The sequence below is a fragment of the Gadus macrocephalus genome, chromosome 18, assembly GCF_031168955.1.
Source record: "Gadus macrocephalus chromosome 18, ASM3116895v1".
Taxonomy (NCBI): domain Eukaryota; kingdom Metazoa; phylum Chordata; class Actinopteri; order Gadiformes; family Gadidae; genus Gadus; species Gadus macrocephalus.
Window position 1 is genome coordinate 17,894,996 of NC_082399.1, and position 15,350 is coordinate 17,910,345.

General features: G+C 43.1%; 1 protein-coding gene across 2 annotated transcripts in view; it reads right to left on the minus strand.

Annotated features, from left to right (window-relative positions):
* LOC132446484 (glutamate receptor ionotropic, delta-1-like) overlaps positions 1-15,350 on the minus strand; it is a 594,597-nt gene that overhangs the window by 70,975 nt on the left and 508,272 nt on the right. For both annotated transcript variants that reach the window (XM_060036803.1, XM_060036802.1), the window contains exons 5-7: positions 14,418-14,471; positions 7,777-7,953; positions 1,194-1,355 (exon numbers count right to left, since the gene is read on the minus strand). In XM_060036803.1, the coding sequence (XP_059892786.1) occupies positions 1,194-1,355; positions 7,777-7,953; positions 14,418-14,471 (393 nt within the window). The remainder of the gene's footprint in view (positions 1-1,193; positions 1,356-7,776; positions 7,954-14,417; positions 14,472-15,350) is intronic.

Genomic DNA, 15,350 nt, shown 5'->3' on the forward strand with positions numbered 1-15,350 from the left:
TATTCAAAAAGTTTTGATAATCGTTTATCAAAATAATATCTGCTTGCTAGGAATTTGAAACAGAAATGTAATAGATCCACAGTGAATTAGCATAATGTAAGTGTTTTGATGTGGCAGAAGGGAAGCGCCCACCATCGGTTATTAATCTCCCTCACCTGGTTACAATCAGCTCTTAATCACAGTGGTGGTCCCGCTGCGCCCAGCCCGTCGTTCACTGCCTCCTTCAGAGGGGCATTGTGTTCATAAACTATTTATTTTGATATACAGGAGCCCAAATGTTACCACCAGGTGTGAGTTTGTTTAGTCTCTAAGCCATTTTTAATGGCTCTATCTCTCCTCTTGTAGCATCCCAAGTGGGAATGCTCACAAAGATGCATGTTGGATAGATCAACCGGAAAGCTCTGTCACAGACCACTACTTGGTATAGTTAATCACAGGAAGGGGGAGGTGATATAATCAAAAATAACTTACGTATTGATTATTAACCTCAACAGGGAGTCTTCTTTATAACTAATGGTTTTCTAAAAGATTGTCACAATCCCCGTGCCAGGACTATCTTTACAGGGATCTGAATTTAGATGCAAAGTGTGTACATTAAGTGGCGCTGCGATTAACAAGGACACCCTCCCATGTAGTAAGATAACCAGCCTGGTATCGAAGACTAAGTTCATAAGTCATTAATCACTTTGTTTAACACGTGATCTGTATGCATGCGTGTTGTTCCTATGGAATTTTGCAATTGATTTGTCATTTAGCAGACACTTTTATCGCAAAAGGCCTTGCACTTATCTCAGATGCATGTCATTAGGGTGCAGGGAGGGCTTCTGGGCATCTTGCTCTAGGAAACCTAGATTAGCTGTTACTAGCTTCGAAACCTGTAGCTCTCTCTCTCGGAGTGGAAAACCATCGCCACTACACTATTCTGCACTATGGTTCATTTGGTTCTATTTGGAAAAGGCTTGAGTTTATTTTTGAATTAATTTGTTGGTTGTTTCAAGTGGCAGGATTGTCTAGTTGTATGGTAGTCGTCTCTTCAACAAAAGTTTCTGGGTTTGTACCCGATTGTCCACATTATTATATCTGCTAGGCCTCCTCCAACAAGATGCTCTAATAGCCCCAGCAGGTAGCTCCTGAAAAGTAACTTAGATAGAATCTAAATAATAATTAGTGAAAGGTTGTCACAAGGTCCTTACCTTCTGGATGGTCTCCAGCATGGACCAGCCTCCGTTCCAGGGCTTGGTGGTCTTCTTGATGCAGTTGAGGCTGGCCATGCTGTGCCACTTCCTGTCTTCCAACTTCCTGTAGAAGGCGTTGGCCAGCATCAACACGCTGTCGTACAGGTAGAGGTTGGATACCTGGAGCAGGGAGACCAGAGAATCACAATCACAATTACTTTACTACTAAATTTTTCATTACTAAAATCTTATTGTACAAGTACACAACAGTACAATTATTGTACTGTTGTGTACAAAACAAAACAATACAATTATTGTACTGTTGTGCTCAGTTCCCCACCAGCCACTTTGCAGCAACAATACAAGATAAAGGGAATAAAGATAAGTAAAAATAAAAATACTTACAATAATTACATAGTCTACCCATTGATATACACATTTGTGTTCTATGTTCAATTAGACAACATAGTAACATCAAGCTAGTTCATGTTAAAAATTTATACATTTCATACTTTGGTACAACCCGAGTGAACATTTTAAAAGGAGAGATTCCCAATAGCGTGTCTAACTGCCACTAGCGTGTGTTTGCTAGCAGGGTTTGTTTGACCAGATCGGACGCAGTGTCAGTTGTAACCTGAGGATTAGGGTTGCAGCATAAACATAAACAATGGCAACGCACACACACACACACACACACACACACACACACACACACACACACACACACACACACACACACACACACACACACACACACACAGACACACAAACACACACACACACACACACACACACACACACACACACACACACACACACACACACACACACAACACACACACACACACACACACACACACACAGATAACACAATGACAGGGGGGGGGGTCAGGGAGGATGGGGGGGGGGGAGAAGAGGATAGAGGAGAGAGGAGAGGACAACACATGAGATTAATACAGAGGAGGAGATGAGATACAAGGACTTTAGAGGGGAGAAGTACGGACGACCTGACATGTGGTGACTTGACATGTGCTACCCACATTGTTTACAACTTCCCGGGTGGTGAATTCTCTGATACATGTGCATAGCGATCGACCAATCACAACAGAGTAGGCGTGCTGACCAATCACAGCAGACTGGGCTACTTGGGAGGAGGCCTTAAGGCGTCATGATACAAAACAGAACATTGAAAGACGCTGAAATTGGTTTTGCAGAAATGAACAGTGTGAGAATATTAAGGAGTATTTTTAACATACAGGCATGTAGTAACCCTATTCTAGTAGTACCCCTAGTAGTAGCAATTATTAAGCCTAATAAAGCATGATATGGGATCTTTCAGCGCGGTTTCTATACGTATACCATAGGCGTAGCGGCCATATACATTGGTGGGTACAAGTCCCCCCCAATGTTCAGATATGCCCAAATGTCCCCCCCAATAAATCGCTGGGAATAGGGATATAGCAATTCAATATTTCTATGGGTAGAACACTTAGGTTTTCCCTGAAGTACACTCCGTTCCCTGAACGCATCTCTGCACACAGTGCGCGCCGCACACCCTAAATAACTCAATCCGATTCTATCTACAGCTCTTACAGCCAATGAGAATATGGCTGTTCGGGCTAGCTAGCCAATGGGATAGATCCATGATTTGATTCGTCCCCGCACGTGCGGCTCGGTGACGGTGACTTGTGTCACTCGATTGCATTGGTCATCAACTGTCTTTTTTACATGACCACGGAATCAAAAACATCAACAACAGCAAAATAGTGGCATGTTACGATCGAAAACACAGGTAAGTTATGAAGCTTTTGATAGTGTCTCTCAAATTTCGTGGGTTTTTGTCGCTTCTCTAGCGAGCAGCATCATTAGCTATGTGTTACCTATGTAATAAGACAGCTAGATGACGTTGGCCCCGGCCCCATTCCGTAATTCCAACGCCTCATTATGCCGACGTCTCAATGTTCCGAAATGTTCCCCATTAGATCTAAAGTGGAGTGTGTTTCAGTAGTCTGCTGGTAAATAGTTTGCTGATATCTGTGATATTATTCCTTCTATGTTTCCTCTGTTGCGTTCAGAGTAGAGCTAGTGAGCCAGCGGGAGAGACAGAAAGTTAGAAATTTTTTGAAAAAAATAAAATAACGGATTAGATACTTATGTGCAACAGTATCGATACTAAAACCGCTGTCTTCATCATCTTCATCTCTTTTTTTTTTTCTCGCCTCCTTCAGTTGACACACAACTTTACACAGCAGCGTTGCACTTGCTAATATAGCAATCTAATAATTATTAAGTCAAGTGTCATTCAAAGTTACAAAACATTGCATAATGTATGTATTCATAGATTAATCCATAACTAATCAGAAAACATTTAGGTTATGTCCTTGACATGTCCAATTCTTTAACAGTGCATCATTCATTACGGCTAATGGTTTCACCATGAGATTAGCTCAGTGCGCTCTCTCATGAAACTCATCTATGTACTTATTAAACAAGTGGTTGAAAATATCTGAAAATCTTATGTTTTCTGAGGGATAACAAAAGTTTTGGGGTGACTTCTATTTAGGTCCATGAGATAGATGCACCTGGGTGGGTTTTACTCAACATTGGCAAATGTGATGGTTATGCAATAAAAAATGTAATGGAAGTACTGGCTGGATTTGTGTCCTTGTTGTGGTGGTGCAGGTGTTTGTTTGTGTGTGTTTTGTAAAAAAGACAAAACATCAATGAATTGAATGTGGGAAAAAAGGAACTGACTGAATTGGTTGAAATATTGAGGAGCACAAAATGTTATATTTAATTAAAAAAGTAAAGGAAAACAGAGCTCTGAAGTATTTGTGTGTCAACCTTTTCCCAATTTCAAGTCTTCCACACTCCCAGACTGCTTGGTCACATCCAGTATTAAAGTGTTTTAAACATCCATCCCTAGAAAGGTCTTCAAAATTAGGTGCTAGGTATTGAGATTTTGCTCTCAGAGTGCACCAGATTAATGCATGTTCAAAATCTTTGCCTGGGAGGGCCGGACCCCACCCCCAGGCATTTGTCCCCCCCAATGTTGAAACCATGGCTACACCTCTGACGTATACCATCCCTTTGGAATGGTGGAAGTCAGCGTTTTTTCCACAATGACTTCCATTATAAAAAGTCTAACTTTAATGACTAAAGTAATCCCATAAATTGGCCGTACTGAGGAGTATGCAGACTGAATTGGGTCTGCATAATCAGACACGTGTCTATTTGGGGAGACGCTTATCTGGCCATTTATACTTATTTTGGAAGGGGTTTGGTATTTACTCCTCAAAAAGAGTATATATTTACAAAAAATAGGGAGGAGAATAAAACAAAATAATAATACACATGATATCAATCTTGCTTTACAAGCACACTAAAAAGAGAGAGTGAGAGTGATAAGGAGAGGAGAACCATGTTTTTCTTCTGCCACAGTACCAATGAACTTACAGCTTTTTGTCATTTATTTCTTATAAAGGTAGTAGGTGAGATTTAACATTGACAGGCATCAACAACCACTTACAATTCAATTTGGGTGTTTATCTTCTTCCGAAATGTCCTCAAACATGAGGAACCTGAGTTAGACCTCAACAGTTTGCCAGCTTCCATTCCCTGGCGTCTGCCTGTCTTTTGAACAATAAAACTTTATTAAACTGACAGTAACTGTCAGCCAGCGTATGGGAGTCTGACATCACGGGGTGATTCACACTGTTCCCCATGCATAATTGAGAGAGAGAGAGAGAGAGAGAGAGAGAGAGAGAGAGAGAGAGAGAGAGAGAGAGAGAGAGAGAGAGAGAGAGAGAGAGAGAGAGAGATGTGAGGCGGAGAAGAAAAAGATAAAAGTTTCAAAGGTCATGAATCATAGAGCAAGAAGGTGAAAATGAAGGTGAGCAGGGGAAGCCAGAATGCTTTTCGAGTGTGAATGCAAGAAAGAAAGAGGTAAAAAATGTTCAGGTAGACATTACCACAGCCAGAACCTCATAATACGTGGTTTTAGCCCCAAAAATATATTTCTGTTACTTTATAAAAAATAGCTAGTGTAAATTATAGTCTTACTATTTAGTCTTAAAGGGGTAGTTCGGAATTTTGGACATAGGGCCTGATTCCCAAGTGAGCATTGGTATTCTATATCACTGGAGACAGTTTTCAACACATTTCATACAGTCCTTCTAGTTGCAGAGTTCGCTCGTGCTAGGCTAGCGCACGTCAACGGACAATGCTCGCCTGCTATTAAAAACAGTCTTACCCACTCCACAGTGCACCCGAGGTAAATCAATTATAACGACAGACTATAAATCTAAATGTCTGTTTATAGAATAATGTTAGAAATAAAACCAACCTTGCATTGCATTGCATTTTGAGGGAATTGCGGGGTCTCAGCAGCAGTGTTTATATTCCTGTACGTAGGCTACGGCAGCGGCGGACTGATACCTAGGTTACCTGCCGCTGTCATTGCTGCAAACGCAGAGTACAGTGAACGAAGGAATTCTATAAGCGTATTCAATTAACAAGATATGCCCACGTTTGGAGGAGTTAGCGATGCATCTGCTTTTGAAGACGATAATGAGGAATTTGTTGTATCCAACGAACCGTACATGTACGAGCCGGTGTTTTGATGTCCAAGCCAGCAGCAACAAGCCACAGTTGAGTCCTTTCTGGATCTCGCACTGGAAATTGGTGGAAACTTTGTGGTGCCCATCTGTACCGTTTATTTCTAAAAGCACACTGAACCATCATGTTGCCTAGTCGTTCAATTGCGCTTCTGTCCCACGCTTCTCTGTTTACGTTCTTCTGTCGTGATTCGGTTACAAACCTAACCAGCGCATAGTAAAATTCCGCTTCTGCTGAGAAAGTAGTCCCTCGATGATTCATGCGATGCAAGGTTAGTTTTATTTCTAACATTATTCTATCAACACAGACATTTAAATCTATAGTCTGGCGTTATAATTGATTTACCTCGGGTGTACTGTGGAGTGGGTAAGACTGTTTTTAATAGCAGGCTAGCATTGCCCGTTGCCGTGCGCTAGCCTAGCACGAGCGAACTCTGCAACTAGAAGGACTGAATGAAATGTGTTGAAAACTGTCTCCAGTGATATAGAATACCAATGCTCACTTGGGAATCAGGCCCTATGTCCAAAATTCCGAACTACCCCTTTAACTTAGTTTTAACCTAATGGCAGAGAGAGAGAGAGAGAGAGAGAGAGAGAGAGAGAGAGAGAGAGAGAGAGAGAGAGAGAGAGAGAGAGAGAGAGAGAGAGAGAGAGAGAGAGAATTAAAGAGAGCAGGGAGGAAGGTTGCATCAGTTGATTCAAAAGTATTGGAGCAGCGAGAGGAAAGGTTTGGAGGGCAGAGGGTATCGATCACCTGGAGGCCAAGATGTCAATGGAACCAAATGGGATGTGATCAAACCCCAGCACGCGGCCATCACAGCCCTACAGGTCCTCCCGTTAGAGCCCTCGCTCTGAGCATTTGGTCAGCAGGAACACATCAATGTGGGATGTAACTGCAAGTAGTAAGGTAACCTACTGGACCTTTTACTGAAAATGTCACTAGTTATGTCACCGACAATAGTGCTGGAACTAAATGGAAATTGAACTGGAAATAGAACTGTTAATTGTTATTAGCATGTCATTTCACTAAAGATATAACGAGGATGTAAGTAAATAGAAATGTAACTAGAATTGTAACCAGATCAAATGTGTGGTTCATCAGTCGCTGGTTGGATATGGTGGAGGATTTTTAGAATCAGTGCTTATACAGTAGAGATTGCCAGGTCGCTAATGCCCTGCCCATGGTCTAGGGAGAGACTTCAGCACCTGAGTGAAGCGGAGGGGAGGTCATAGAGGAGACATTCTAGTTGACTCACTAATCAAGCCAAACCTACATAAAGAGTGACAGTCTCTCCCCAGTCTCCAGGGTCCTCTCAAAGCAGAGTTAGGGATGAGGAGTGAGCGGCCAACCAAATTTGTTCGTCTTTGATTCCCTGTTATTTGTTGAAGAAATGAACTTTGCACATGAGGAAAATAGAACATGGAACTGTTGAATATAGGAGCTTGTGTTAAAGGAGTAGGAACTGATTATTGAATCACTAATGTTGATCCCTGATTACCTAGCATCCTCCAATCGTCTCCCCAGGCCCAAAACACAGACCCTCCCATGTGGATGTCGCGCCGCCAAAATCTTTAGTTCATCTTGTCCTCAAACCCAGCCGCACCAAGCTTTCATTATTCAAACTCTCCTTAGTTTAACCTACCATTGGTTTGGCACAGGAGCACACAGACACACACACAACCACAAACAGACACACGCGCACACACACACATACAAACACTCAAATACACAAAGACACACGCACACACACACACACACACACACGTATACACACACACACACCGATGAATACACTTGCGACTTATGGTGTTACGCAGTCACAATTGCTCGTTCAGCATGTATCGGGGTCCTGTAGCAGCTTGTGGGGTCAGGTGGTGCAGGTAGATGGAGACCTCCTCCTGCAGCCCCAGATGGGGTCAGGTGGTGCATGACTACCTCCTTCTGCAGTAGCAGGTGGGGTGAGGTGGTGCAGGCGGAGGTGTACCTCGAGGTTCTTCAGGTAGCCCTCCTGCGGGTCGCACAGCAGGGAGGAGATGCGGTGGTTGTTGTGGCGGATGCAGCGCAGGGGGCTGTCCTTCACCACTGGGAAGATCTGCCTGGCCACCGTCATGCGCCCAAGTGCACTGTGGGTTAGCTCCAGGATCTCTGTGTCGCTGATCTCCTTGAAAATGGGGTGAACAAAATGTTGAAAAATTTACAGTAATGCCCGGCATGCATTAGTGATTAGTGACAGTCAAATACTTATATGTATATATTTTGTCCAATAAGGAAAAAGGAATAATGGGGGATGAGAGGTAATAGCCATAATAATTTGTGCATATCAATGAAGAACAGAGCTGAAATAGAGCTAGTATGTGACCAGCGTTGAATGTATCAGCCAATAGCGTACAGTACATGGACCAGGGAGAAGGCCATAATCCACCGCTATGTTGCTGGTATCAATCTGTTGTAGTAGCGCTATGAGGCTATTTAGCAAACACCCATTTTCAAACCTCGCATTTTTTATAATCTAGTGATCAAAATGTTTTTTAGGATTGGATAAGAGCTAAACCAAGCAATTGATGCAGCAAAGCGCACAAATTATGTGAAACATTATGGGAGAATGTCAAGTAATGTTTACACCAGCATGGATTTACAGTAATCCTATATTTAAAAAAATAATCGGACATACAAATATGAATGAAACATGTCGACAATTTAAATTGCGATTCCCTACAAGCTGCTGTGGAGAATGTTTGAAAGTGATGGATAGGAATCCATCGCTTGTTGCTCGGTTCCTGGAAAACGTAACTATTATTTCCTAGTAGCAAATTATACCCTGATGGCCGGTTTACCCCAGCCGTGCCTTAAGGAGTAGACATGAATAACATAATTAGATACGAAAGCTTTGGAATAGTACAGCACTCACCTAATAACAAATGGGTAGACTGTACAACATCTAGGCATGTTGCTCTCTTTGCTTAGCGATACATTTTTTGTAAAGAGTCAAAAGGACGATTTTCCTGAGTTTGGCCTATGACTTTAAGCCCAACAACAGCAACAAAAAGCATTGATATTTTAAGCAATGTACATTTGCAAATTCCCCAATGTTTTTTAGCATAAATACTGTAATACATAATTTCTTGAGAAACATTCCCGGTTGAAAAACCAATTCTCCAATAGAAGCGATCCATCAGACCTTTGAGCTGAGGACATCAGCAAAACACCATATCCTGAGATGTAGACAAGACCAATCAGAGTTCAGATAATTTCCTCGCACTTATCAACCGAACATAGAATGGCTGCAGAAGATGCGTTCAGAAGGAAGCAATGTTAAAGTGAAGTGAGTGGAACTGGAATATGTCAGACGAGTCAAAAAGCATTTAGATCAACCGCACAACGGCGACAAACCCACACAGGAATTGGAGAATTCATAAGAATCCAAAAATTGGCTTAAAGAAATAAAAAAAGGTAGTAGAAACCATGATGTACTGGTGTATTTCATAAGCTAGGTTATCTCAAGTGGTTTATGGGATATTATGCTCAAAGCTTTGATGTTAACTTATCATACATTCTAGCAGCAGAACACTGGACGGATACATTTCTGTGATGATATGGCTCTTGGAGTTTTCTTCACAGCCAGGAATGCAGTGGTTTACAACAATGTACGTAAATAACATGTAGAATAGATTTTACAGAGTGAACTAAACTTTGGGTATTTAAGTTGTACTACTTTCATACATATTGCCCTTGTGGATTTTCTCTACAGTCTACTTCCCTCTATCGAATATCTCCTTTACTCCTGCACCAACTGCTCCTCTTCCCCCCTCAACTTCTCGCCACCGAGCACAATTAAGACTAGGTTTTGGTTGGGGGGTCCCTAAAATATTGAATCTAAGATGTGGTCCTGTGAAACTCCCTAGACCAAATAACTATGACAAAGAGCTACATCAATAAACCCGACCTGACAATCTGTTCATGGGTGTGCATGTTCATGTATCTTTTATACACATTCATATATCTTTTATAAAAATGCTCCTCTCCTCCTGTTTCGACATTGCCTGTCACTACGTCTCAACTCATCTCTTGTCCTTGTTGTACCTCCTCACCTCTGCTCAGGATTTATTCTCCTCTGTAGAGGTTCAGTGTTCTTAATTGACACTATGGTGGCCATTTGCATTGTGTGTGTGTGTGTGTGTGTCTGTCTCTCTCTCTCTCTCTCTCTCTCTCTCTCTCTCTCTCTCTCTCTCTCTCTCTCTCTCTCTCTCTCTCTCTCTCTCTCTGAGCTGAGGTGAGTTACTCCCCATGCTGCTTTTCTTCCCTTGCTCTTTCCATCTCTCTTTTCTCCCTCCATCACTCCCTCTCAAAATGGCTTGCTTCTTCCTCTATCTCTCTATCTAATTTCTCTCTTTTTCTTTATCGCCCCCTCCCTGTCTCCCTCCTCCGTTGTGAACCTGGATTGTTCCCCTCTCCGGATCTCTCCCCGCATCTCCCCAACTCTGCTCTTTGAATGCATCTTTTAAAGTGTGAAGAATAAATGGCCATGGTGGTTCTTTGTGTTCCCCAAGCCTACAGGCAGCCTACAGGCAGCTTACAGCCCCATCTTCTCTGAAGGATGGGCCAGTCAAGCACATTGGTGGGAAAACTGGACAAGGCTCATATGGGCATAGCCAGGCCAAGGAGAGATAGAAGGCATTTTTACACTGCCAAGCCGGATCGGTCGCGGCTTAGCATGCCCTTCAATTTCACTGTCTTGCCTGTGTGAAACCGAGGAGGTAAAATCCCCCTTCTTCAAGGTGCCAGCTTTCTTGGTTCACTGGAGAAGGCGGGGCTACGCACGGAGAGTAGAGCTCTTTAGAAAAATGTGCATACTTTGAATGTTTTTATTTTTTCATGATTCAAGAAACTTGCAAGAATGAGTATACATCTGACTGTAGGCTACAAACGCGATTAACTATTTACAAGTGCAAAAACGCGAACATGTTATTTTGCAGACCATTGTTTTGATCCCGACAAAAGCCTCCTTAGGAAAGTTCCTCTGGTACTTTCTCATATTTCGCAACATCTTTCCCTGTCTGTGTTAAATGCGATTGCATTCCCTTGTCTCCCATGAGTGTCAGCATCTCCCAGATTTCACCGTCTCTCCAGTTAGAACTACTCATGTTGATATCGCTGCGTTGTCTCTGTCTAGTCAATGCAGCATCATTTCTACCGAAGTCCCACCCCTGGAACCCCAGAGCCGTCTAATCGCATTTACATCAAAATGAAACCGCCAATGTGTGGTCCGAGATTGTAAATTAGGGTGGAAATCAAGCCGGTGTATTACCTCGGTCAGTGTAAACGTGCAGACCATGCCGGGCAAAAGGTGGGCATAAAACGGGCATATTTGGCACTGTAAAAACGTTGAGAGAGAGAGAGAGAGCGAGAGAGAGAGAGCGAGAGAGAGAAAGATAGATAGAGAGAGAGAGAGGTTGGTTTTGTGTGTGTGTGTGTGTGTGTGTGTGTGTGTGTGTGTGTGTGTGTGTGTGTGTGTGTGTGTGTGTGTGTGTGTGTGTGTGTGTGTGTGTGTGTGTGTGTGATCCCCTGCTGTGATGGGCTCCAGTACGATGAAATAATGATGAAATGGACTCGTATGGATCAGATAAGGTGCAGCGTTGGATAGGAAAAGTTCAAAGATTGATAGAATAAAGCTGTGAAGAGCCATCGCAGCTGTCCCACTACCATTTATAGGATATATCTCTGAGCAAGGCAACACTACTCGCGGTCGACAAGCATTTAGTCCCCGTTGTCTGGAGGCGTCCGTTTCCCCTTGGCGACGTCACCACGCTGTACAGTGCAGCACCATCAGCACACTCTAGGTATTGGAGCATTACGGTCATCTGGTGACACCTTTTTGATCTCTCCTGCTGTCAAAACGCTAGGGTTTTTTCTGTGATGACAAAGAGAAATGCTGCAAAAGCAAAAGAGATTAGCCCTTGGAGAAGGGCAAAGAGGCGAAGAATGATTCTGGGAGTCACCTCATTCGATTCTAAACGGTTGTTTGGTAGTGATGGGTCGTTTGCGACCGAATCAGTTCGAAATAACAAATATTTAACAAGAACGAACCGAACTGATTCTTCTCTCTCGTTCGTCTCATCTTGCTGATATGTTAAACATCCAATAATCAACTACACCCCCCCCCCCCCCCCCCAATCCCGCTGCGTTTGGTTAAAGTTGTAATGTTGTGTTGATTGATGACCAACTTCCAAGATCGTTTGAATGTGAGAACGAGGGAGGAGCTGAGTCTGACTGACTCAGCTGAGAACGGTGTATTCTATGATTCAATTCACCGCTACCGGAAACGCGACTGAACGAACAAACGATTCTGAACGATTCTTCTTGGCGAACTGACCGACGCCAACTGAATCAAGGAAAAAAATCATGAAATCCATCACTATTGTTTGGTCTTTGCAGTGTGAGTCCAGATGGCAGAGATAACTGTAGGTTTATACACCCAATAAGTCAAGGAAAGTATCCCCATAATCAAATATGATGGAACATGTTATTATTGGTCAGGGGTTTTGGCCACAACCTTTGTAATGTCCTCAATGCTCAACCATCACAGCATGAGAGTAAGCAATAAAAAATATTTTATTGTAATGTGTTATATACTGTATTTGAACAGTGCAACAGTCATCCACACACTTTTATGAAGATGGTAAACCAAAGGAGAAACCATTAAAGATAAATATACTAATTGGTTCTTGGTTGGCAGCTGTGCTCAGCCCTATTCAATATGGCATGAATGTTTCATAAATCTTCAAGCTAAATCAAAGAAGTAGCAAGCTTTTTTGCCTTAAAGCTTAACCTAACAGATTGATTGAGACCAGTTCAGGTTTTTGCCAAATATTGAGTCATATCAGATAAAGGAAGACAAACTACCTTTTAATAAAGCTCAAAGCTTTCCTACAAAATGACAAATTGGGAAACCTACTTGACATAGTGAGTAAGCAGTTAGAGGGCTTTGGTAAATAAGGAAAGGTCCCTGAAAGGTGCTTTTCACGTGCCAGGCTTCATCAGGGGAGATAATTACATGCTCATATCCCTGGCTATTGAAACCAATGCAGCGGGAGGTGACGACACGCTCAACAAAGACCACTTAACTATACACACTGTTGGGGTGAAGCTGAGGTGTAAATCCGTAGAAAATAAACACACTCAGAGAAATGGGAAGCGACTCGGTGAACTGACATTCTTCCGCCTCTTCCTTGTAGGAAGCTGAATGTCAGCGCGCCGAGATGAGGATCAGGCTTCCGCTACGTCTTCATTATGTCAGCAATACACACGGCAGGGAGTAAATGTGCGGCTGTCCCGGACACAAAGGTCAACCGCACGCGGCGGGCGCCTGTAAATCATTTATCTGCCGACTCTCAGACGGTCTGGAAGGGCACCATCGTGTGAGTGAGAAGTACTGTGAACTGGGCCCAAAAACCTCTGGCAGACTTTGTGCTCAGGTTCCCGCTCTCTCAAAAGTAGGGAACTCCGGCAGCAATTGGCTTTTCATCTCAGCTAGAGAGAGAGGGAATCTACACCAGGTGATTTCATCTGCTGTTGCACCGAACATGGAGGGTTGAACCTGTTCTCAGAGTGCCAACTACATGGATTTGGTCGGAATGGGGTTTCAATGCGATTGTGTCAAAGTGACATGAAACGAGGCTGGACTGGTTCTACGTCCAGAAATGTGCTGCCCCCGCACTCACTGGGAACCCGTTTGCTGGTACAACATCAGGGCTGTGGTTTGCACTTTATGAAGTGAGATAGAAGCAAAGATGTGGCCGTGCTCAGGGGCCCAACGCCTCAAGGGGATACTTTAGCTGGATGTATGCATAGACTGTGGCTGTTTCTGTGTGTGTGTGTGTGTGTGTGTGTTTGTGTCTCATATATCTATATATATTTAACGATTATTTGCCGAAGGCGAGGTGAATAGTTGGAAATAGCCCCCGAGACCGAATGTCAAGGGGGCTATTCCCCACAATTCACGGAGCCTAAGGTGAACAATTGTTTTAGTATATACTACACGTGAACACCCCAAAAATAAACAAGATAACACATTTTGTTGGGATTTATTTGTTTTTTATTAGCAGCTTATTTGTTTTTATTAGCATGATGAGACGACCGTCACGTGCGGTCCCCATTATATCACAGGATAATGCCCAATATCCAGAGTTTGAGATCTCAATCATGGGATATTGCCCAATATCCCAAGATGGCGAACCAATCAAATTGCGCCATCTTAGAAGGTTCACGTGTAGCATATACTAAATATATATATATGAGAGAGAGAGAGAGCGAGCGAGCGGGAGACGGAGATTAAGCCATTATTGTGTGTGTGTGTGTGTGTGTGTGTGTGTGTGTGTGTGTGGGTGTGTGTGTGTGTGTGTGTGTGTGTGTGTGTGTTTTTGTGTGTGTGTGTGTGTGTGTGTGTGTGTGTGTGTGTGTGTGTGTGTGTGTGTGTGCGTGTGCGTGTGTGTGTGTGTGTGTGTGTTGCACTGCCCAGGGCCATGTTCACTATGAATCAGCCCAGGAAATTGAAGACAATCCAGAATGGCGGGAGTGGGTAGACCTAATGGACACATGTTGATACAGAAGACTGAAAAGAGGGCTTACCTCATTGACAAACACCCAGTGACTATCTTTGGACGCCAGATTTGTCTCCACCGCCTGTAGTAAAAAATCACAACAACAGACATATATGGGTTAATAACTAGCCATTACAATGCTTGCAGCTGGCTTGTGTCTCACTATTTTACATCCTTAACAATGAGCTCTGACGTCAAGGCAAAGGCGAAAAGAATGGGGGAGAAGACACAGCATTGCACATTGTTACTACTGTAATTGCGCATGAATGCAGTTACATTAAAGTCGCATTCATAAAATAGCCAATTATTTGACGAAAGATAAACCCTCATAACTCCCCTGTGAGACATTTTTCTACCGCTACCACCTGCGGCATGTCAGAGACGCTATGGGCCCTATCTTGCATCCAGCGCAATTGACTTTCTACACAGACGCATGTATAGTTGCTAGTTTGCAACTGGCGCAGAGCGTTCTTTTCACCGCCACGCGTCGGTAAATTAGGGAATGATCTTGCCGCAAACGTTCCCTGGTGCTATTTTGCAGATTCAGAAATCGATTCCGCCACAAACCAGGAAATAGGCTACCTGGTTTAAAGGCAGTGGCGCGTTGTTCAGATGCTATTTTAAGGGTGCATGCATAATGTTGCTTGTGCACCTCGTGCATACACTTTGCTTCTCTCATCTACCTAGCCACACATTCTTGGGAAATTATTTGGGAAAGAACAGCTGATACAGCGGTAATAAGTTGTACTTTTAAAGGGGACTTATTATACCACCAGGTGTGAGTGTGATTAGCCTTACAAGCCGTTTCGAAAATCTGCCTAATATGACATCACTAGTGGGTGTGTCCACCTAGATCTGTGCTGGATAGATCTATCTACCAGCCTACCCAGTGGACTGAAGTAAACATTGCTCATCTATCCAGCACAGATCTAGGTGGACACACCCACTAGTGATGTCATAT